We start from the raw sequence: 24,917 nt of genomic DNA, 5'->3' as shown, positions 1-24,917 counted from the left end.
TAAATAAACAAAGAGACAAGCAGACAAATATGCAATTGTGCATATACATGTACATCTTCGATAGCAAACTTGTTTTGATCTAAGTAGACTCGATATATATCACGGATCAGCCTTGTCCTACTGATCTGCTTAAATGTGGAAATAAAGTGTATGGTATTCAACATCTATTGGCTTTCATCACGCAAGTCGGAACATTTATACTATTGGCAACGACACTGCTTTCTAATTCACACAGTATTTCACTGCACATCTAATCATCCCAATAACTTCAATTAACATTATAATATTGTTGCTTTGCTCTATTTGTCCGACATTGATTTCGTTCCCGCCTGAATGAGGCTGTGGTCCAAACTACTTCATCATACCATATATAATTGGAGAAATAGTTATTTGAAATACTCGAAAAGCGTTAAACATGCTGTTAGTCGGATACACTTAATAATTAGTACTATAATTGTAATCATCATCATTATCATTATTATCATCATCATCACCACCATCATCAGCAGCAACAGAACAGAAAGTGTGACAACAGGGGTCTGCTGAATCAAATGGCTCTAATAAAGCAACAGAAGGGTATCAATGGGAATGAAGCTCAGCCAAAGTTATCAGGTCACTGAGTGATAGCAGTTAGAGAGTGACGAGATCGAATAAGAGCCTTGGCAAATTTAGGTGGGAGTTGCGCATTGCAGAGTAGTTGAACATTGTCAGTCTATCAGACTGACAGTAACTCCACTCCAAGAAAAAAAATTCAAGCTTGAGATGGTATTTGTTTATTTAGCGTTACAGCGCGAATTAGGCCCTTCCAGATCTTTCTTCTGTTTCCTGCTACTTCTACCGTGAGATCTAAGACGTGAAGAGTTAACTGTGTTTCTTCTCTAGAGATGTGATTGAACTGCTGGTAAGTTGAAGCATGATTTGGGATACAAATATAATAAAGAAAGAAAAAAAACCTTCCTTGTTCCTTGTTTCCAATGTGGAATTAATTAAGAATGCATTTCAGTTGTTGCTTTTGCAAAGAAAAATCTTATTTTCTACCTCTTGTTTCAGTGCTTCTAAAGGTTCAACAGACTGTTCGTTCGCAAGGTTAGTGATTTTCTTTTCGAAAATAATATTATATATAATATATAAACTTTTTTCCAGTAATTTTGTATCTGTGTGCTAATAGAGCTATTTTTGGACTATAAGTTGCTTGCAGTCATACAAAAAGTCGAAAACAAAAAGCAAACCATTCCTTTGGCCTTACTCGTTAATGCCGGCTGGACTGGGTTCGTCCCTTCTGCTCTGGTTTTATCCATATTAATTTGAAAGTGTCCTATCGAAGAACGTGTCCAAACGGCTATTTACAAGACAGAGTCCTTTTAAGGAGTGGAGTCCTTTTTGAATACACTCCCATCACCTTAAATCATTCCACCTTCGCGTTAAATCTATGCATTCCTAATTTAAATCTAGCTAAGATAGAGTTTGTCAACTGTGTTCACGAACATTTCCTTAATCAGTACGTAGAAGTCAAAACGAGAGAATGTGCGGAACTTGACTTTCTGTGTGGGTATAAGACAAAACCGGTGTGAGAAGCATGTGTGGTGGAACACTTTGGATCGAGTGACCATAATACCATTACATTCCAAGTAAATATGCAAGAAAGATAGTTCTGCTGCACGCTTTAAGTTTCTAAATTCAAGAAAGATACATTTTCATGGTAACAGCAAGGATAGAATGACAGATGTGAATTTGGAAAGCTGTTTTCTTGCAAATGTATACTTGGTAAGTGGGAGTTCTTCAAGTATGAGTTTTTGAGAGTCAACAATTATATACATGGACATTTCAAGTTTACAGGTAAAGATAGCAGCTCTATGAAACATGCTATTTTTAAGATATTATGGATGCATTGGTCATGATCTTTCAGGAATCACTTGACACTGGCATGTTCCCAGAGGAGTGGATTCACTCCGCTGTTGAAGAAGGGAGGAAGGCAGAAGAAAGGAAATTATTGGCCAGTTAGATTAATCTCAGTGTTTGGGGATGTGTTGGAGCTGTTATGGAGGTTGAGTTTTCGGGGTTCTTGGAGACCAGTGAAAAATAACTCACAGTAATCATAGTTTCTGTGAAGGAAAGTTTTAGCTGACATATCTATTAGAGTGTTTTGAGGAAGTAACAAGCAGGATGGAAAAAGGAGAGGAAGTGGATGTCATTTACTTGGATTTTCAGAAGACATTTGATAAGGAGACATACAAGGCTGCTTAATTAATTAAAAGGTTATGGCGTTACATGAACAATACTAGCAAGAATAGAGCAATGGCTGACAGCCAGCAGGCAGCAAATTGATATTAAGGGGACATTTCTGGTTTGCTGCCAGTGACCCACGGTTTTCCTCTGCATGGAGTCAGCCACTTTACAGATCGTTTTTCGATGAATTTGATAATGGATTTGATCGCTTTGTGGCAAAGCTTGAGGATGATACGAAGTGGAAGGGTAGGTACTGCTGAGGAAGCAAATTGATTGCAGCTGGACAGAAAATTTTGTTGATTGTGCAAAAATGTCGTTGGTGGAATACAGGTTTGGGAATGAGTCGATAATACATTTTGATGAATGGAACCATATTGTGGGTTATTATTTAACCGTGGAGAATGATCAAATATCAGAGGTGCAGATGGACTTAGAAGTTCTTGTGTAAAACTCCCAGAAGGTTACTTTACAGGTTGAGTCTATGGTGAAGAAGGCAAATGCCAAGTTGACATTTATTTCGAGGGGGATAAAATAGAAAAGCAAGGAGATAATGCGGAGGCTTCATAAGACACTAATCAGGCCGCACTTGGAGAGGCTCTATGTCTCAGATATAATGTGGTTTTTGGAGAGAGTCCAGATGAGGTTCTCGAGAATGCTTCCAGGACTGAAGGGTTTAACGTATCAGGAATATTTAGTAGATTTAGGATTGTACTCGCTGGAATGTAGAAGAAAGCGAATGTTGAAAGCACTAGACAGTGTGGATGTGGAGAGGATGCTTCCATTTGTGGGATTATTTTGAACGATAGAGCACAACTACAAATTTGTTCAGCGAGCTGATAGAAAAGAGGTAAGAATGATTTTTTTTAAAAAAATTCAGAGTGCTGTGTATCTATGGACTGTTCTGTCACAGACTGCAGCTGAGGCCAAGTCTGTGGGTATATATAAGGCGGAAGCAGATAGTTCCCTGATCAGTCAGGGCTGAAAAGGATATGGCGAGGGTGATTTATATGAGGTTGAGTGGCATCCGTGATCATCCATGATGGAATAGCGCAGGCTCGATCGTCTGAATGGCTTAATTCCGCTCCCATGTCTTACGGTCTTATGATTTTCAAGAGATCTTGAGGAGTATGAGACTTCTGCATAGCAGGTATAGGCAGAAAGGAACAATGGAGGCACTTATCAAATATAAGAAATGCAGGAAAGCATTTCAGTAAGAATTCAGGAAGGCTAAAGGAAGAAATGAGTTTACACCTCCAGAGAACGAGAGGAGAATTCAAAGACATTCAACAAATATAAGAGCAAACGGATACCAAGGGGAAAAATTGATCCATGAGAATATCAGATTGGTAATCCATGCATGAAGCCAAATGATATAGGGTGATCTGAATCTGTTTTTGACTTTATTTACTTGGGAGACGAACACAGTCTTTATAGAAATGTAACAAATTAGCAGCGAGATCATGGGACTTATACAAATTATAGTGGAGGCGATGTTTGCTGTCTTGAGTCATATTCGGGTGGATAAATCTGAAGAGCCTGATAACGTGTTTCCTCGGATCGTGTGGGAGATAAGCACGGATATTGCAGTGGTTCTAGCAGATACTTAAATCGTCCTTAGCGACAGGTGTGGCGCCGGAGGATTGGAGAGAAAGTTCTTCCGCTGTTTACGAAAAACACTATAAAGAAATCAGGAATTTATAGGCCAGTGAGCCTGATATCAGTAGTAGGAGAGTTATTGGCTGGTATTCTACAGGTCCAGATATATGAGTATTTGGATAGACAAGGAATGATTAATTAGAGCCAACATCGCTTTATGCTGCGAAGTTCCTTCCAAACGAATCTTACAGAGTTTTTTGAGGAAGTTACTTGGAATGTTGCTGCAAACAAGATTTGGACTTTAGTAAGAATGTTGAAAAGGTCCCGCATGGGAGATTAGTCAAAAAGGTTCAGTCGCCTTGTATTCAAAATGAGATAGTAAATTGGATTAGACAATTATAATGTGTGAGAAACCAGAGACTGTTGCCTCTCTAACTGGAGGAAGACTTCTCAGATATGCATCTGGAACACATGTAAAAAATGGGCTAAGCAAATGGCAGGTGGAATTTAATGCAGACAAGTGCGAGATGTTGTAGTTCGGTTATCTTATAAAAGAAAAAAAAAATAAGTGTCATCAACTCCGATCCTCTCTACATGTATAAAACCAAAAAAAGAAGAAAGAAAAAGAGAAATAGGTTTGGAAAATGTCAGATTACATCATATGAAAATATTGAATAAGTGTCCTCCGAGTCATTACAAATTTAATAGAAGGATCATATATAACACTTCTAATTTTTCCAACTTTAAAAATAACATAGTTTGAGACAACCAATGAAATATGGTAGGGGCATTAATCTATTTCCAGTTCAACAAAATAGATCTTTTAGCCATTACTGTAAGGTATGCAATCATCCAACGAGCTGAAGGAGTTAAATGAATTGACTCTATCATTGGTAAACCAAAAATTGCGGTAATAGGGTGAGGCTGTAAATCAATACTCAATTCCGTTGAAATAATATCGAAGATATCTTTCCATTATTTTTTCAAAGACGGACATGACCTAAACATACGAGTTGGAGAGGCTATCTCAGAATGACATCTGTCAGATATAGGATTTATATGAGAATAATTACGAGCTAATTTATCCTTGGACATATGGGCCCTGTGCACAACTTTAAACTGTATCAACGAATGTTTGGAACATGTAGAGGATGAATTAACTAATTGAAGAATTTTTTTCCCATCTTTCAATTGGTAAAGTAAACTTAAGTTCCTTTTCCCAATTATTCTTACTTTTATAAGATACATCGGAACGTATTTTCATAATTATATTGTAAATAGTTGCTATTACACCTTTCTGAAAAAAATTGAAATCTATATCTTTTTCCAAAATACTCATAAAATCTAGATTCGTGAGGGTAGGAAGCCCAGTGTTTAAAAAGTTTGTAATCTGTAAATATCTAAAAAAGTGGGATCTAGGCAAATTATATCTGGCAGAATCATATCATCCTATTTATAGCTCACACTGACACTGATATTTCCTTCCTGAGCCGTCTGAGACGCCTTAGGGATGTGGACAGGGATTGTCTGTGCTCCAGTAGAAATCTCGGAGGCACTTCCCGGTTAGTCACACATCCTGAAATGAAAGCATCCCTCTTAATCTTTGATATCTCTCTATTTAACTTTCCTTAGCTCACGCTTCAATATCAGCCCAAGTTGTTCACTTTCTGACCAGACGTCTAGCGATGCGTGCCTGTGTCATAGTGTCCAAGAGTCACCGAAATGTATAGCACGTGAACAGACCCTTCGGTCCAACTAGTGCGTGCAGAACCAATAGAACTGCCTATTCCCATTGACATGCACAGTATCTATAACCTTCTATACATCTACTATCTATGTACATATCCAAACTTCTATTAAGCGCTGCAGTCGAGCATAAATGCACCACTTGCGCAGGCAGCTCGTTTGACACTCTCACAACCCTCTGAAGAAAGAAGTTTTAAACATTTCACCTTTTACATTTAACCCATGACCTCTCGTCGTAGTCCCACCCAGCCTACAATGGGAAATGCTCTGCTTGCATTTGTCCTACTTATACCTTATATGTTCTATACCTCTATCAAATCTCTTTCCAATTTACTACGTTCAAAATTAAAAAAAAACTCCGAAGCTATTCCATCATTCCTTATGAGAAAGATCCTCCATTTCCGACGGCTTACTTGTGAATTTTCTCTGTTGTCTTTTAATATTATTCACTGGTTTTCTGTAGGTAGGGAACCAGTTCTCCAAATTAGGCCTCTCCAGTGTCTTATACAACTTGAACGTAACATCCTAGCTGCTGTTCTCGGTACTTTAATTTATGAAGGACAATCTGCTGAAAGCTTTCATTTCGACGCCATCAGCCTGTGCTGCCAACTTTAATGAATGATGGACCTGCATTCCTTGATTCCCTACTGCCTACCGTTCACTGTGTGAAACTTACCGTGCTTGAGACCCTTCGTCACGACCGGCAAAAAAGATGAGAAGTCAGTCGTTCATCTTTCCATGTCTACCGAAATACGTGTGTATCTCGTCCTACACAATACTTTCCAATAACATTCCCACTACTGATGTCAACATCATTGATTATTAAGTTCCTGGTTAATGTTGAGAGTGTTTCATAAACAACGGGAAAAAATGTATTTCTTTCAATGTTCCGCTACATCACATGTCGCTAAGGATTACTCAGATATCCTTGCTAGAGCCCCAACATTTTCTACATTTGCCTTGTGTCATGTTCTGGGGATTTATCCAACCTAATTTGCCTCAGGACACCAAACACCTTCTACTCTGTCATCTGTATAGCCGCCATGAGATTGATGTAATTGTGCCTCTTTTCTAAATACTCTAAATCCAACTCCTAAGTAAATAAGGATGAAAAACACAAATTAAGATCTTCCCCATCTTCTTTGATTCCATGCGTCGAAAACATTTCTGATCTTCCAGTAGAACACATTTTTCCTTTGCAATTCTCTTGCTATTAACGTATCTGTAAAATTGCTCAGGATTCTGCTTCGCTCTGTCTTCTTTTAGCCCTCCCGATTCGTTTGAAAGCGTTCTCTTTCATTTCGTATCATATATAAACATCTGTTATTCTTACTTATGCCTGCAATGCACCTGCTTTGCTGTCTTAGCCAGAGCCTCAATATCGCTTGAAAATCATGGTTTCCAGCACCGGTTATCGTTACCCTTTATTCTGAAAGACAAATACAAGCTTTACACTCTCAAAGTGCAACTTTTGAAGGCCTTCCACCTAAAATACACCTTTGCCAGACCAATAACGATAGCAGTAAAATTGGACTTCCTTGAAATTAGAATCTCATCCCTCAGACCGGAGCTATCGTTTGCTCATTTACTTTGAAGATAATAACATTTTGATCACTGGATACAAAGTGTACCACGGCACATACCTCTGTCTACTATTTCAGGATGCATATTGTATACATTTCTGGAACATTAAATTGAACCTATAACAAACTTATATTTTTCCTAACAGTCTGTGATGTCTACAAGTTTATTCCCTTAAATCACTCGGACTGTTGTGTGGCCTGCAATACAGTCCCAGTCATGTCGTCATACATTTTTTATTACTTGGTACATTCCATAATGCCTCACTAAACGAGTGCCATGTTCTGTCTTGACAGAGTACTGTCGTGAATATTTTCGATGACAGCCCTCTTTCTTTAACCCCTAAAGATTTGTACCGTTAAGGCAAGGAATCCGAGGAATATTGGGGTGCCAGTCCTGCCCTTTTCAGCAGACACGTCGACGTAATGTCTACAATATCATCCGTTTGTTGATCCATGTCCTGTGGTCATCAATCTTTCATAGGATTTTGCTGGCACTGAAATATACGCAGCTTAAGGAATTATCGCACAGTGCTTATCGTTTTCTTACCTGACATTGACTGAGGTCTTAGCAACATCTGTCTCAACAACCTCCCCACCTGCTGGATGAACTCAGCAGGTCGGGCAGCATCCATTCAAATGAGCAATCAACGTTCGTCAGGTCTCGGCCCACAGCATCTGCAGTGTACTTTGTAATTACTCAGCATGAACTGTTCTGCTACTTCAGTTTCCACCCCGTTGAGCTCTATTTTAAAGCCCCGCACGCCACCACTTGTCCGCTTTCAATTCAGCTAGAATTTTCTTTGGATGGAGTTTCGTTTCTGATTTCATGCGGATAAGCGTTTTATTTCTGGATGTTCCGGATGCGTGCAACAGTTGCGTAAAGTTATTGGAAAGTATTCCAAGGGGCCAGATTCATAAATATTTGGAAAGACATAGACTGATTAAGGATAGGCAGCGTGGCCTAAGCATATATCGTTTTCTAAGGACGACATCAGGAAAGTGGTTGAAGTTGAGGCAGTAGATGGTGTCTTCATGGACTTTAGCAAGGCATGTGACAGGGTCACGCATGGGAGATTGTTCAAAAGGATTCAGTCGCTTGGTATTCAAGATGCCGCGATAAATTACATTAGGTATTGGCTTTGTGAGAGAAGCAAGAGACTAGCATTAGATTTTATTTCCTCTCTGAGTAGAGTCCTGTGACTAGTGCTGCGTCGCAGGGATCTGTGCTGGATCCGTTGTTGTCATCTATACCATGTGGGCGATAATGTGATTAACTGGATAGGCAAATTTGCGGATGACAACAACTTTTGGTGTGTAGTGGACAGCAAGGAAGGCTATCTGGCTTGCAGAGGGAACTTAAACAGCTGCAAAAATGCGCTGATAATTGCATAGAGCAATATTGATTGTGGCAAAATAAAGGGATATGCGAAAACAGGTACATAATTCGTTGCAAGAGGCGACACAGCTTGGTCCTGTCGTAAAGAAAAGGTTTGGCAGATTAGCCTTTACATATCAGTGTATTCAGGACAGGAGTCTGGGTGATATGGTGAAGTTGTATATGTCTTGGGGAGGCCTAATTTGGAATAGTTGGCGCGGTGTTCATTACCTGCGAACAGGAAAGATGGAAATAAGGTTGAAGGAGTACAAATAAACTTTACAAGGGCACATCCGCGTCTGGAGGACCTAAGGTATAATGAAATATTGAATTTGATGGGCCTACATTCCTTAGAATGTAGAAGATTATGAGAAAATTTGATAGATGTATACACAAACATGAGGGGTATAGAGAGGGTACATGCAATCCGAGGTTGGGAGGGAAACCAACCAGAGGTCATTAGTAAAGGGAAAAAGGTGAAAACTTAAGTGAAACATGATAGGCAAATTCTTCACTTAGTGGGACATCGGTGTGAAATGAGCTGCCAGACAAGTGGTGCATGCGAGCTCGATTTCAGCTTTTAAGCGAAAATTGTATAGGTACATGAACAATATATTTGATAATGGCTATGGTTCCGGCGCAGGCCGATTGATGAAATGTTTCGACATGGACTACATGGACCGAAGAGCTTGTTTCTGAGCTGTACCTCGATGCCTCTTGACATTTAAAATCCGGTTTTGTCTGTGTAAGAGTTTGTCTCGCGAGAGAACAAACAAACCAAGGAACACAAAGAACAAAAAAAAAACCCTAACATGTTGGTTTCTGGAAGAATTGAGCCCTCTTGTCCACGCTATCGGAACATAAAATGAGTACAATTTCAACAATTCTACCAAGTCATCTATTAAGCATTACTTATATTTTCACTTTTATTGTTAAAGCTTCGTCAAAGAATGGTCACCTCTTTTTCATATGCGCGATGACATCTGATCGGTGAACCACACTAATAATTCCATAGCTTCTCTTTTGGGAGGGAAAATTAAATGGAGAGAATTATATCCCAGTGTGTGGTACATATGTGGGACTCGTCGCAAAAGGCAGCTGTGAAGACCAATTCATTTGATATATTTAAGGCAGAGGTTGATAGATTCTGAATTAGTCAGAACATGAAATACGGTGATAAGACAGGAGATTGAGGCTAAGTGGGTAAATGGATCAGCCATGATGAAAAAGCAGAGTAGTCTCGATGGGTCAAGTTGAGTTTTAATACAGTCAAGACCTCTCCTTATTAATGTCCTTCAGTTCTTTGCTCACACTGTACCTGTTGATTCCAAGAACCTTATTGCACTTATTTGAGCCACTCCAATTTACACCTTCAAAATCATGTTGTACCCTAATTGTTTAATGCAATGCTTTCGTATAGAAGGATCGAGCATCAAATAAATGCACCGACGGAAACATCAAATGAGAAATAGAACAATTGTCGCAAGAGTTATCAGTTGGTATGGTCAATGTTTCACCTGTAGTCCTCAAGGCACAGCATTTATAATACACATACGTAATACCTGCTTCTAAAGAGCAAACGGAATGAGCAATCTCGGGGAGAAATTTAATGAAAAACATTCATCAAATATTTCTTTAAAACTGAGGTACATCAGATATTTCCTGATAAGTAATGCACCCTTTCACCACACTTTTATACTTCAGAACGCTTCAGAAAGTACAGGCCCAGAAGGTCGGCACGGCCTCTATTTCCCCTACGGGTAACAACAATGACCATTGCTGCAATTCATAACAGTAAATTAATAAAATAAATTACTTCCACAGCAATGTATCAATAGGTAGTAACTGAAAGTATACAGTTCACTAGGGCACTTATAAGAAAGAATGGTGTATTGCACCACTGCAAGGAGCAGATTGGCTAAAATACTACGGAAATTGGAACTATTACCAATGCATATACCGTATGATCAATTATCTAAGTGGGATTGCAGAAGAACCTTCCCAGATACAGCAAAACCGATGCTTTCAAGATTCACAGAAAGATCTTAAACATAGAACATAGAACATAGAATAGAATCTTGATCTGCTGTGTGTGGGGGCCTAGAAATGGTTAAAGAAGTTTATGTTCAGATTATTTTGAGGAGAAGGAAAATGGTTATATTTTTATTGTGCTCTGTAGCCCTATGCCTGCGCGGAATTGCGCAGTCGCTTTCCTGTATTGAGATTCTAGAACAGCGGAGCATTAGGGCACAGAGTAGTCGAAAATAACAACACATAATCAGGCCTTTTTGCCCATCTAGTCCATGTCAAAAACATTAAAGCTTCCTACTTTCATCGACCTGCACCAGGGCTATTGCTTTCCACACGTCTGCTATCCACGAATTCCGCATAATATTAGCTCTGTCAAAAATCCTCTCAAATTTCTACGTTCTGTGGAATACAGTCCTAACCTATTCAATAGAACCATTGAACCATAGAACAATACAGCACTGAAACAGGCCTTTTACCCTTCCTTGCTGTGCCGAATCATTTTTCTGCCTAGTCCCGCTGACTTGCACACGGCCCGTACCCCTCCATACATCCCCATCCTTATTTCCTTATAATATTTCCTTATCACAGACGTCCTTCAGACACGGCACCATCCTTGCAAATTTTCTCTGGACTCGAATCTTATTTACATCTTTCTAGTCAATTGGTGACTAAGACTGCACATTAACTCCAAATTAGGCCTCGCCAACGTATTATACAACTTCAACTTAATATCCTGTCTCCTGTACTCAATACATTGATTTATCAACACTTTTGTGCTAAAAGCTGTCTCCATGACCCTATCTTCCGGTGATGGCATTTCCAGTAGTTGGTAAAAGCAACCTTGACAGTAATGTGAGGACTACTTTCTCCCAGAGATTGGTCAGTACATGCAATGAGCTTCCAGATGACGCGATTCAAATGGGCATATTATCTACAGTAAGATACAGATGGACGGTTACATGAACGGGCGAGCTTTGGAGGGATATGCGCCAAAGGTGGGCAAATGAGATTACCTTACATGGAAATCCTTGCGAGTATGGAATGGTGGCGCCGAAACTGTATTCTTCAATTAGTGTTATCACTCAATGGGACGTTTAGATATAATACTGTGGCTCACGTGAAAAGAATACTAATGCATGCCATTTATTGAACCAACGGAGATCATTTGAGGATAATTGTAATCAATCTGCTAGAATTGCGTCTTTTCGTAAGTGCGACAGCATAGGTGCAGCAGAACTGAAATGATCACTTCCAGATATCCTTGGGTTGCCTGCCGATGTTTGAAGTACATATTCAAAGTGATATTATGGCCATAATATGGAAGAAAACGAGACGGCAAGAAAATCACACACGAAATCTTTTTGTGCAACAGATAAAATATATGCATTTCCTTTCATTTCATGTCTAATTGTAAGACTAGTAGGTGGCAACCGTCGTTGCTCGGGAAGAGGGGAGGTGAATATCAGAGGATAGTGGAGAACGGTTAGCGTTGGTGAATCGGGCTTCGGGCTTGAATGACGCAAAGGCTGTTCGCACATACCCGTTTCCATAAGCCCCTTTGAAACCTCTCCAGATTCAGCACAGCCCTTCTAAGATAAAGGGCAGTAAAATGCTCCCATATAGGTCTCTTCCGAGGCTTCTAAGCGTCAACATTACGCGTACATGCACACCTGCTGGTTAATGAAAATGGCTAATCTACAAAAGATTGATTACGTCCAGAGTAATCACGTCCCGAAATGTGGTTCCATGTCCCGGAGTTAAAATTGAGTCGTAGTGAAAAGAAGGCACCGAAAGCTAAATTCTCTATCACTCACTCAGCGGGAGATATGTGAATATGATCTTAGACAAAGGGTTTCTAACATTTTATTAAAACCGTGGAGCCTTATCATTACTGGTGGTCCGTGGAGCTTCGGTTTGGTACCCCTGTCTTAGACCATAAGTCCGTAAGACATAACAGCGGAGTTTCATCAGTGGGGCAATCGAGACTCTCCATCAATTCATTATAGCTGATTTATTGACACTCTGATCAGCAACTCGTCATCTCCCCTTAAACTTTGACGCAAAACATTTGGCTGAGAGTAAAGCAGTTACCATCCCTGCCATCTTCTGCTGACATACATCCTTAAATTAGCTGGACTAATTATCAGTGAACTTGAGCTAAGAAATAAAAGAAATAAGAAACGCAATTCAGCGAACATTATCCCCAAGGCACTACACAATAGCATTGAAACAATTCGCCCTACACAACAATATTCATGTAATTCTCCGGGAAATCTACCCTCATAAATACCACTAGAATAGACTATAAGGCAATGGTTCAGATGTTGTATTTGATGAGTGTAGGCGGTTTAAATGGGTCGGCAGGGAATAGATGGGCGTAACGACCTGTTATTTTGCTACAGAATTCGATGACTCTATGATAGAATCACCATGCAGATGGAACATTACTGAATAAAGCCCCATGAACAGCTTATTTTATAGACATAGTCATTCTACAGGCACGTAACATAATAGAAATCAGCAAGTGAAAAAGAACATAAATATGCTGAATTAAAAGAGGAAATTCAGAGTCGCTGGAACAGGAGCAGTGTATTATTTGTCCCAATATCAACATGTGCAACTAGTATCATCCTTAAGTCACCATGTAACAGCATTAGGCACTTTGACTTAACAGCAATAATAATATAAATCTGCAGAAAACCAGAGATTGTACCACCTTTTTATTGTTATATTGTTATTATAATATTAATAGAGTTAATTAATAGAGTTAATATTAATAGTTAATATTAATATTAACTAGAGTTAAGATTGGATCAGCCATGATCTTGTTGAATGGCGGAGCAGGCTTGAGGGGCCGATTGGCCTACTCCTGCTCCTATCTCTTATGTTCTCTCTCTTATTAATATTATACATAAATACTGATTGATAAAGAAATAAATAAATATTTTCTGAACATAAGTTGTAGCATGCATTAAAGTGATTCCATAGTTTGGGTTGAGATTCCCAATTCTTGAACGACGATCAGGAACGCCCCGAATTATTTTTGTGAACCGTATTATCCTTCCATTTCAGGCAATGATATGAAGAGAAATTTGCGTCCCAACTACCAGCAGTCTAACACAGTTGACAATGATAGGTTAGGCTCCCTGTTTGGACACCGACAATGACCTCAAAACTTTGATGACAAAGAAGAACATCGCAGTCTAAAAAACACATTTTAATTCAATCATCAGACATCGGGGCTTATAACTGATTCACGTCAACCAAAGCATGGTGTCAAAGATTACAGGGAGAAGACAACAGACAGTATCTCAGAGGGAGAATATCCGATAGATGGCAGATTGCACAGTAGATTTGATGCCCATTCTGGTATAATTAAGTTCCTATTTCCTTATCATCGTTCGCTCAACGATGAAATCCACAAGTCTCTCGCTGTCGGACTGATGGGAATTGAGCGTTCTGTGGTTTCCAATTATCCGGATTCAATTTTATATCCGGAACAAGGAGTCACAGGTATGGACGTGTTTGATACTAGTCTGGTTGTTGCTGTTGACTCTTCCGTAGAAGCTCCAGTGAGTGCATCTATATGCTACCTCAATCCCTAACATGGTCGTGAAGGCGTTGCAGCTGGATGCGCTTCAAGCATTTAAAGTTCATGGGACTCTCCCTGTACACCAATATAATTAAGTAAGAAAGTAACAATAAGAAAAAATAGCGAAACGTAACAGAAACTTACCCTGAGCCAACTACTCTGCCGATCCGAATCCTACTTTGAGCCATAGCCTGACAAATCATTGGCCTACTACTAACCATGACTGCTCCAACAATGGCCGCTCCGTATCAACAAACATTCATACACTGTGTTATGACCAGGAAGGTAGAAAATTGAAAAGTAAATATATGCCCCTGTCCCAGAGTAATTTTTGCTTTGAATGTCATTCCAGAACATGATATAAGGCTGGTAGGCGGCGACAATCGCTGTTCAGGGAGAGTTGAGGTGCGGTACAATGAACAATGGGGAACGGTATGCGACGATGGATGGGGAACTGATGACGCCACGGTTGTCTGCAGACAGTTGGGCTGTCCCTCTGTCGCAGCATCAATAACGGAGGCACGCTTCGGGCAAGGCAGCGGGAATATCTGGATGGATGACGTTGCGTGCAATGGAAAGGAATCCACCCTTTGGGATTGTTCCTTCGGAGGATGGGGGAATAATAACTGCGGTCATGGAGAAGATGCGGGCGTGAGCTGTACGGAAGGTAGGTATACAACTAAAAACATCTTTCCTTCTTCTTCATTCCTACTGGGAACAACGAAGACTCTATACGTTAATAATTCAACAAACTATTACCAGTTGTTGTGGACGTATCGAAATTAATTTATGTGCTAATCGTTGACGAAGCTGAGGTATGTGGCATATAATTAACGTTTATTCTATGTCGCTTTAATTGCTGGTATGTTTAATTCGGCAAAAGTTTGCATCCCAGTTGGTCGAGCATATAGGTGAAGATTTCAGAATCATATATGGTTGGCCTCATCGTATCAGAAAATATAAGGAATGACCGGAAATAAATATGCATGCAGGATAGTAAATTTTAATTACCTGAGCTTGTAGTAGGATCTGGACCTACTAGACAAATGGGCTGAAAATTGCAGCTTGGAATTAATGCACACAGTTACGAACTGTTGCACTTCAATAGGATAATCTAGGGATGGTCTTACACAGTGAACGGCGTGGCCCTGTGGAGTACTTTATGTCACATATATCTGGGAGTAGAATTCTATTATTCATTGACAGTGGCGTCACAGTTTTATAGATTGCAAAGAGAGATTTCGGACACAGGCCTTTATAAATCAAATCTGAATCTGAGTAGAAGTTATGTTGAAGTTTATAAGAAGTTGGTGAGGCTAATTTGGAGTATTGTGTGCTGTTTTGGTTACTTCACATCACGGAAGATGCGAATTATTTTGAAAAAAAGAACCGAGGAAGATGACAGGGATGTGAAAGCATAGATAAAAGTGAGTCCATAATTTGAGATGAGGTTGCAATTGGGAGAATGGGAGCTGAGAGTAATCAACTTGGGTTCATTGTAAATGTACCTATGCTGTCTTCAGAAATGATCAATATTCCTCTTCCAAATAACAACATCACAGTTGACGTCCTCGATCGAAATCAGCCATCAGACATCAGGTCTTATAACTGTTTCAGTTAACCAAAGTTTAACATCAAAGTTTACGGGAATAACGCAACAGAATGTAGCGCAGAGGGAGAATATGTCAGCCGTCATAGGATTACGCAGCAGAAACGATGGCCCCAGTGGCCTAATTCTGCTCCTGTATCTTTTCAAATAATGCCCCAATTAAAACCACAAATTTCCCACTCTCGGAACGATGTGAATTTAGTACTCCAAGGGTTCCAATTAACTGGATGCAGTTTTAAATCGGAAATAAGGAGCCACAATTTCGAATGTGCCTGCTATTGGTCTGGTTTGGTTTTTGGCATATCATAGAAAGGGAAACCTCGTCGACACTTGCAGCACTGTTTCCCTTCATTCAACTACATCCAATGCATGTGCAGCAAATGTTGATAGCTGTTTCTACTGCAGCACATATAATGTCGTTTGGGATATTGGTGTATCTACTGCTGCTAGCGTGAAACCCTATCATATTCAAGTGCAGGAAATACAAAACTGAGATATTCCATGACATCCATGTCTATCAACTATAAGACCAGAAGACCATAAGGCAGAACAGCAGAATTAGGCTATTAACCCATGGAGGCAGCTCCGTAATTCGGTCATGGCTGATCCTTCCCGTCCCCACCCTCCTCATTTCCTCTCCCTGTCCTTGTTCCCGTAACCTTTGATGCCGCGGCCAATTAAAAATCTATCAATCTCTGTGACAAATACAGCCAACGACCTGACATCCACAATTCCAAAAATTCACCGCACTCTGGCAAAAAAGATGCTTCACATCTTTTAAATAGACGCTCCTCCATCCTGAGGTTGTGTACACTCGTCCTAGACTGCCCCAGCATGCAAAAGATCCCTTCTGCACCTACCCTGTCTTGGCCTTTCAACATTCGGAAGGTTCTAGTGAGATTCCCCTCATTCTTCTGAATTCCAGCAAGGACAGATACAGAAACATCAGATGTTCCTTGTATGATGACAGTTTCATTCCCAGAAATTTTTCTTGTGAACCTCATGGGAACTCTCGCCAATACTTAGATGAAAAGAGGGAGAATTAGGAGCTGCTAGTGAACGAGGCCCCTCGAGCAGTGGAAGGACCAGTATTCTATGATACAACTGTGGTGAAAAGGGACACTACAGTCGGGAGTCTAAAGGACGGGAAAACATTGAGAGGGTAAGCTTCTGTCTACCTAAGCGGACAGATCAAGTGAAGGAACGGCCTGGCCTCTTGTGGGTAACAAGTTTCCAGCAATATCAAGGAACTTCTTAAAGCAAAACAAAAGCCCTATTCTCGAAGTTTTAGTGGTGCCTAGCTCCAGTTTTTATGCTAGAGCCATACTTGCCACCGGACCCAGGGTTACTCTGCTTCATTTTATGACCGGTGTTTAATGCATTTGCCATTAACGACACTCAATGCGCTGGAGATCTGTGGTCACAAGATCACAAGACAAAAGAGCAGAAGTAGGCTCCAGAAGACCACGAGAAGGAGGCATATTTGCCTGTTAGGGTACTTGTGAGGTCCGAACTGCAGAAGCCCTCTGTTTTACGGGTGAACAGAATCACAGTGATTCGCATGAACGATTTGGAGAGGGAGGTAACCCTCAGGCAGGAGATGACGATGTTGCATCTCTTTCCGGTGATGGTATTATCTAGTTTTCCTGTGAGACTTGCCGGGGAGAAACTCTCTCCGAAAAAGGGAACGTTGACTGTCGCGTCATTCAGCTTTGAACGAAGAGGTTGATGGAGATGAAGTTGAATCTGGAAGATATCTTTTTTACTGACATGTTTTGATATGGGTTGTTCGAAGAGTCCTCACCACATCATACGGGTGATAGAGGGCACCCCGTTCTGATAAAAGTCGCTGCAACTGGTGCCTGCAGAGGTAAAATACGGTCGGCAGCAGCTGTGGAAGCTGAAGTTAACTCTGATCAACTCTGAATCCAGAAGTCCTCACCCGTCTCCAATAGTAGTGCCCAGGAAGATGAATGGTAAGATAAGGATGTATATGGACTATCGGATTCTGAAGAGCCGTAGAGTCCACGAGCAGTATATTGTCCCGAGAGTCAGGACACGCTGACATGCACAAGTGGTGCAAAGTCATTCGGTGTGCTAGACTTGACGATTGCGTATTATCATATTTCCTTGGCTGACAAAGAAAAGACGGCGTTCATATATCCTTTAGGATTCCTCCATTTTGAGAAAATGGCTAGGGCATATCGAGAGCCCCAGCGACTTTCCAACGTGTCGTGGCGAAATGGAGGATATGAACTTGCTTGAGGTATTGGTGTGCCTGGAAAATCTCATAGAGTCCAGGTCCACTTCGCAGGATTATGAAGCGAGGCTGCTGAAGGTGCTGACTGCCTGAAAGCTGAAGGGTTAATAGTTTCCTCGGACAAGTGTCAGTTCTGCAAGAAGTCTGTCAGCTATGTTGGGCACATAGAGTGATGGGATGGAGTGACCACACGGCTAAGACACCAGACCCCCCCCCCCCAAAAAAAAACAAACAAAACTGTATATCGCTTTTTAAACGAGGTTAAATGAGTTGTTAGTTCATTGTGTAGATGCTCCCGTGTTAGTTCTCGATCTCATTATGTCAATAATATTTTTTTCAATATTTTTCTATCTCTGTGCTTTCCTGTACCTGACTGTTCCTCTGCAGCTTGCAGAACCTTTCAAGCTGTGATAGGTAATAGAGTTATATTCCGTCGATAAATTGCGTACAGTCACACTAATTGACGAAACCACATGCAAAGAGTTCCTTCGGCGAAACTCGTCAATGCTGGCCGAGCTGGGCTGGTCTTTCTGCTCGGGTTTGCGGCATACTCCTCTGAAACTGTTGTTGCGAAAAGGTGTCCTAATGGATTTTTACATGCCATTTGGACACCTTTATAATTGTACCGGCCTCACCGCTTCTTGATGCAGCTCGTTCACTTGGATTACTTTTAAAGTCACTCCCCTCACTTAAATCTTTGCGGATTTTCGTTAAATGTATGAAATTTTAATTTAAATCTAGCTGGGATAGTGGTTGTCAACTGTGTTGAAGAAAATTTCCTTAATCTGTACGTAGAAGTCCTAAGCAGTGGTTGTGTGGTACTTGACCTCCTGTGTGGAAATAAGACAGGACTGGTGTCAAAGATTTGTGTGGTAGGACACTTTGCATTTAGGAACCATAATGCCGTTATTTTAAAGGTAAAGATACGAGAAAGATAGTTCTGGTCGACGGGTTCTGATTTGAAGAACGGCCGATTTTCATGGTATGAGAAAGGCAGGTATGGAGTGGAAAATGTTGAGTGGAAAATATTGTTTTCTGGCAAATGTGTACTTGCTAGTGCGATTTATTCAACAAAAGATTTTGAGTGAAAAAAATATTCTATGGGACTTTCAATATAATATGTGAAGATAGCAGGTTTACGAATTTGTTTTTTTTTAAGAGATTACGGATGCATTTATCATAAACTGCCAAGATTTATTGATTCCAGCATGATCCCGGAGGACAGGACGATTACAAATGTTACTCCAGTCTTTAAGAAGGGAGACAAACAAATGTCAGGAAATTATCGGCCAGTTAGCTTAACCTCCCTGGTTGGGAAAGTGTTGGATGAGGTTTCGGGGTACTTGGAGACTAATGATTAAATGAATAAAAGTGAGCAGGGCTTCTGTGAAGGGAAACTTTGTCTGACAAATCTGTTAGAGTTTCTCAAGAAAGCAAAAAGCAAAAAAGGCACATCAGAGGCAGGGGATGTAACTTACTTGGATTCTCGGAAGCCATTTGTTAAGGAGCCAAGAATAAGGCTGCTTAACTAGTTGAGATTATGGTGTTACAGGAAAGGTACTGGAATAGAGGAATGGCTGCCAGCCAGTGGGAATAAAGGGACATTTTCTGGTTTGCTGCCAGTGAATAGTGGTGTTCCTTACTGGACACCATTGGAACAGCTATTCTTCATATTGTTTGCCAATGAATTGGATAATGTAATTGGTGGTTTGTGGCAAAGTTTATGGATAATACGAAGAAAAGTGGAAGGTGGGATAGTGCTGAGGAAGCAATGCGATTGCAGCAGGACTTAGACAAATCAGAAGAATGTGCAAAAATCCGGCTGGTGGGATACAATGTTAGGAAACGAATGATAATACATTTTCATGAAATGATCAATAATGTGGATTATTATTTAATCTGATCCTGGAGATTATCTAATTGTGGAGATGGCTCAGACATCAAAAGTGCAGAGGAACTTTAGAGTTCATGTGGAAGATTCCCAGAAGGTTAATTTACAAACTGAGTCTGTGGTAAAGCAGTCAAGTGCAAAGTTGATATTCATTTCAAGGGAAATAGAATAGAAAAGCAAGGAGATAATGCTGAGTCTTCATAAGATACTAATCAGGCCCAGATTTGAGAGGTCCCATATCTTAGATAGAATGTCTTGTCTTTGAACAGAGACCAAAGGAGGTTCACAAGGATTATTCCGGCTCTGAAAGAGTTAACATATCAGGAGCGTTTGGTAGCTTTGGGCCTGTACTCAATGGAATGTAGAAGAAAGCGAGGTAACGTCATTGAAAAATAGCGAATGTTGAAAGGACTAGATGTGATACATTTGGAAAGGATGTTTGCAATCGTATGGCATGATGAAAAAGAGGACACAGCCGGAAAATTGAGCAGCCAGAAAATTGAGCAGCGACCACATAGGACACAGGTAGAAGGATATTGTTTTACCAAGAAACTGGGAATCTGTGGAATACACTGCCAGAGACTGCGGCGGAGCCGAACACCTGGGTATATCTAGAGCGGAATTTGATAGTTCCCTTTTCGGTCAGGACATCAAAGCATATAGCGAGAAGGCAAGTGTATCCGGTATCAGCCATGATGGAATGGAGCAATCTCGATCGTCTGAATGACCTAATCCCGCTCCTCTGTCTTATGGTCTTAAGATTTTCAAGAGATGTTGAGAAACATTAAGATTCTCCATAGTAGGAATAGGTAGGATGGATCAAGTGAGGCACTAATGGAATATAAGAAATGCAAGAGAACACCAGAAAAATGTCAGGAAGGATAAAATAAGGAATTAGTTTGTACTAGCAGGCAAGGGGAGCAGAATCGAAAGGCATTCAACAAACATGCTAAGATTAAACTGATATCAAAGTACAGAATTGGTCCACGGGAAGAGCCGAATGGTAATCCATGCGTGCAGCCAAATGTGACGGGGTAATCTTAAATGGACTTTTACAGCTATATTTACTCGAGAGATGAACACAGAGTCTATCGAAGGGAGACAAATCATCAGCGCTTCAATTGACCTGTACAGATTTCCGACGGAAGAGGCGTCTGCTGTCTTGAGTCAAATCGGTTGCATAAATCCCTAGAGCCTGTTATGTCCTCTCAGATCCTATGGATATTGCCGTGGCCCTAGCAGAGGTACTTATATAATCTTTAGCGAAGTGTGTGTTAATGGAGAAATAGATACAATGTACTTCCGCTCTTTACGAAAGAAAAACAAAGAGACAGAAAGACAGAGAGTGAGAGAGAGAGAGAGAGCGAAAGAGAAAGAGAGAGAGGGAGGGTGAGAGAGTGCGGAGAGAGAGGTGTAAGGCAACATGGAAAATACTACGTGAACAACTCAATTCAGGAGACGGACAGAAGTCTCGTACACTCTATCTGAAACAAATTCACTTTCATTATAACTGAGAGGAGTATCAAAATTGTCTGGGTAATAGACAAGTTGTTTATTTGAAATGTTTTCAGATAAATTGTTATTACAATTTCGTTAAAAAAAAAAGTACCCAGAGGAATATGTTTGTAATCTTGGGCGTGTCATAGCCGAAATAATTGTTTTGCATTTATTACAAAAACACAAAATACACATATATAAGGCATTGCAAGTCACAGGCTCTGAAGGGTCATAGATTAAAAATGTTAACACCTTTTCGTTTAAAGTATAGCTGCATGAATTGCTGAAAATTAGCAGCATTATCGGTTTCCGTTTAAGATTTCCCAGATTTGCAGTTTCATTTATTTACACATAGAGGACATATTCCATTCGAAATTCGGCAGAGAGTAATCAGGGATGTTTGTCAAATAATTCCTCAGCGTTGCTTTCCAGAAGTAGTGACACATGTTGGTACCAACGACATAGGCAGGAAGAGGGATGAGGTCCTGAAGTGTGAGTTTCGGGAACTAGGCAGAAGGCTGAAAAACAGGACCTTAAGTGTGGCATTTTCAGGATTTCTGCCAGTGTTACGTGATAGTGATGGTAAGAATTGGAGGAGATGGCAGTTGAATGCGTGGCTAAGGAGTTGGTGCAGGGGGCAGGGTTTTAGATTTTTGGATCAGTGGGATCTCTTCTGGGGAAAGTGGGACCTGTACAGATTGGATGGGTTGCACCTGAACTCGAGGGGGAGCAATATCCTTTCAGGTAGGTTTGCTAGCATTGTTCGAGAGGGTTTAAACTAATTTGCAAGGGGGATGGGACCCGCAGCGATAGACTAGTGAAAGAAGCGCATGGCGTAAAGCCAGATCTAACATATAGAGCGGCTTTGAGGAAAGATAAGCAGAATAAGCTGTATAAAGGTAGTAAGGAAGAAGGGCTAAAGTGTGTGTACTTCAATGCAAGAAGCGTCAGGAACAAAGTTGATGAACTGAGAGCTTGCATACATTAATGGAATTATGATGTAGTGCTCATTACGAAGACTTGGCTTGCACCAGGGCAGGAATGGATTCTCAGTATTCCTGGATTTCAGTGCTTTAAAAGGGATAGAGAGGGCGGAAAAGGGGAGGAGGGGTAACATTACTGGTCAGGGATACTATTACAGCTGCAGAAAGGGTGGGTAATGTAGCAGGATCTTCTTTTGAGTCAGTATGGTTGGAAGTCAGGAACAGGGAGGGAGCAGTTACACTGCTGGGGGTATTCTATAGTCCCCCTGCTAGCAGCAGAGATACCGAGAAGCAGATTGGGAGGTAGATTTTGGAAAGGTGTAAAAATAAGTGTTGTTATCATGGGTGACTTTAACTTCCCTAATATTGATTGGTACTTGATTAGTTCCAACGGTTTAGATGGGGCACAGTTTAAGTGTGTCCAGGATGGATTCCGGTCACAGTATGTTGACAGGCCGTCTAGGCGGAATGCCATACTAGATCTAGTATTAGGTAACGAACCGGGTCAGGTCACAGATCTGTCAGTGGGTGAGCATCTGGAGGAAAATGATCACGGCTCCCTGGCCTTTAGTATCATCATGGAAAATGATAGAATCAGAGAGGACAGGTACTTTTTTTAATTGGGGAAGGGCAGATTATGAGGCGATGAGGCTAGAACTTCCGGGTGTGAATTGGGATGATGATTTTTGCAGGGAAATTTACTATGGACATGTGGTTGATGTTTAAGGATCTCTTGCAGAATGTTAGGGATACATTTGTCCTGGTAAGGAAGATAACGAATGGTAGGGTGAAGGAACCATGGGTGACAAGTGAAGTGGAATATCTAGTCTGGTGGAGGAAGGCAGGATACATGAAGCTTAGGAAGCAAGGAGCAGATGGATCTATTGAGGAATATAGGGTAGCAAGAAAGGAACTTAAGAAGGGGCTGAGAAGAGCAAGAAGGGGGCATGAGAAGGCCTTGGCGAGTAGGGTAAAGGAAAACCCCAAGGCATTCTTCAATTATGTGAAGAACCAAAGGATGACAGAAGTAAAGGTAGGACCTTCAGAGATAAAGGTGGGAAGATGTGCCTGGAGGCTGTGGAAGAGAGCGAGGTCCTCAATGAATACTTCTCTTCGGTATTCACCATTGAGAGGGAACTTGATGACGGTGAGGACAATATGAGTGAAGTTGATGTTCTGGAGCATGTTGATACTAAGGGAGCGGAGGTGTTGGAGTTGTTAAAATACATTAGGACGGATAAGTCCCCGGGGCCTGACGTAATATTCCCTAGGCTGCTCTACGAGGCGAGGGAAGAGATTGTTGAACCTCTGGTTAGGATCTTTATGTCCTCGTTGTCCACGGGGATGGTACCGGAGGATTGGAGGGAGGCGAAAGTTGTCCACTTGTTCAAAAAAGTTAGTAGGGATAGTCCAGGTAACTATAGACCAGTGAGCCGTACGTCTGTGGTGGGAAAGCTGTTGGAAAAAATTCTTAGAGATCGGATCTATGGGCATTTAGAGAATCAGGGTCTGATCAGGGACAGTCGGCATGTCTTTGTAAAGGGCAGATCGTGCCTAAGAAGCCTGATAGAGTTCTTTGAGGAGGTGACCAGGCATATAGATGGGGGTAGTGCAGTAGATGTCATTTGCATGGATTTTAGTAAGGCATTTGTCAAGGTTCCACACGGAAGGCTTATTCAGAAAGTCAGAAAGCATGGGATCCAGGGAAGTTTGGACAGGTGGATTCAGAATTGGCTTGCCTGCAGAAGGCAGAGGGTTGTGGTAGAGGGAATACATTCAGATTGGAGGGTTGTGACTAGTGGTGTCCCAAAAGGATCTGTTCTGGGACATCTACTTTTCGTGATTTTTATTAACGACCTGGATGTGGGGGTAGAAGGGTGGGTTGGCAAGTTTGCAGACGCCACAAAGGTTGGTGGTGTTGTAGATAGTGTAGAGGATTGTCAAAGATTGCAGAGAAACATTGATAGGATGCAGAAATGAGCTGAGAAGTGGCAGATGGATTTCAACCCGCAGAAGTGTGAGTTGGTACACTTTGGAAGGACACTTTCCAAGGCAGAGTACAAATTAAATGGAAGGATACTTGGTAGTGTGAAGGAGCAGAGGGATCTGTGGGTACATGACCAGAGATCCCTGAAAGTTGCCTCACAGGTAGATAGGGTAGTTAAGAAAGCTTATGGGGTGATAGCTTCCATAAGTCGAGGGATAGAGTTTAAGAGACGCGATGTAATAATGCAGCTCTATAAAACTCTAGTTAGTCCACACTTGCAGTACTGTGTCCAGTTCTGGTCCCCTCACTAAAGGAAGGATGTGGAAGCATTGGAAATGGTACAGAGGAGATTTACCAGGATGCTGCCTGGTTTAGAGAGTATGGATTATGATCAGAGATTAAGAGAGCTAGGGCTTTACTCTTTGGAGAGAAGAAGGATGAGAGGAGACATGATAGAGGTGTACAAGATATTAAGAGGAACAGACAGAGTGGACAGCCAGCGCCTCTACCCCAGGGCACCACTGCTCAGTACAAGATGGCA

At 41.1% G+C, this 24,917-nt stretch overlaps 1 protein-coding gene across 4 annotated transcripts in view; it reads left to right on the top strand.

Annotated features, from left to right (window-relative positions):
• LOC140715958 (scavenger receptor cysteine-rich domain-containing protein DMBT1-like) overlaps positions 1 to 24,917 on the top strand; it is a 79,280-nt gene that overhangs the window by 6,504 nt on the left and 47,859 nt on the right. For 3 of the 4 annotated variants that reach the window (XM_073028562.1, XM_073028563.1, XM_073028560.1), the window contains exons 3-4: positions 1,051 to 1,086; positions 14,502 to 14,816. In XM_073028562.1, coding sequence (XP_072884663.1) covers positions 1,051 to 1,086; positions 14,502 to 14,816 — 351 coding nt within the window. The remainder of the gene's footprint in view (positions 1 to 1,050; positions 1,087 to 14,501; positions 14,817 to 24,917) is intronic. The other variant, XM_073028561.1, reaches the window with a different exon arrangement.

Source organism: Hemitrygon akajei, chromosome 24 (assembly GCF_048418815.1).
Source record: "Hemitrygon akajei chromosome 24, sHemAka1.3, whole genome shotgun sequence".
NCBI lineage: Eukaryota > Metazoa > Chordata > Chondrichthyes > Myliobatiformes > Dasyatidae > Hemitrygon > Hemitrygon akajei.
Note: the sequence above shows the minus strand (reverse complement) of the source record. Positions and strands in the feature narration are given on the sequence as shown.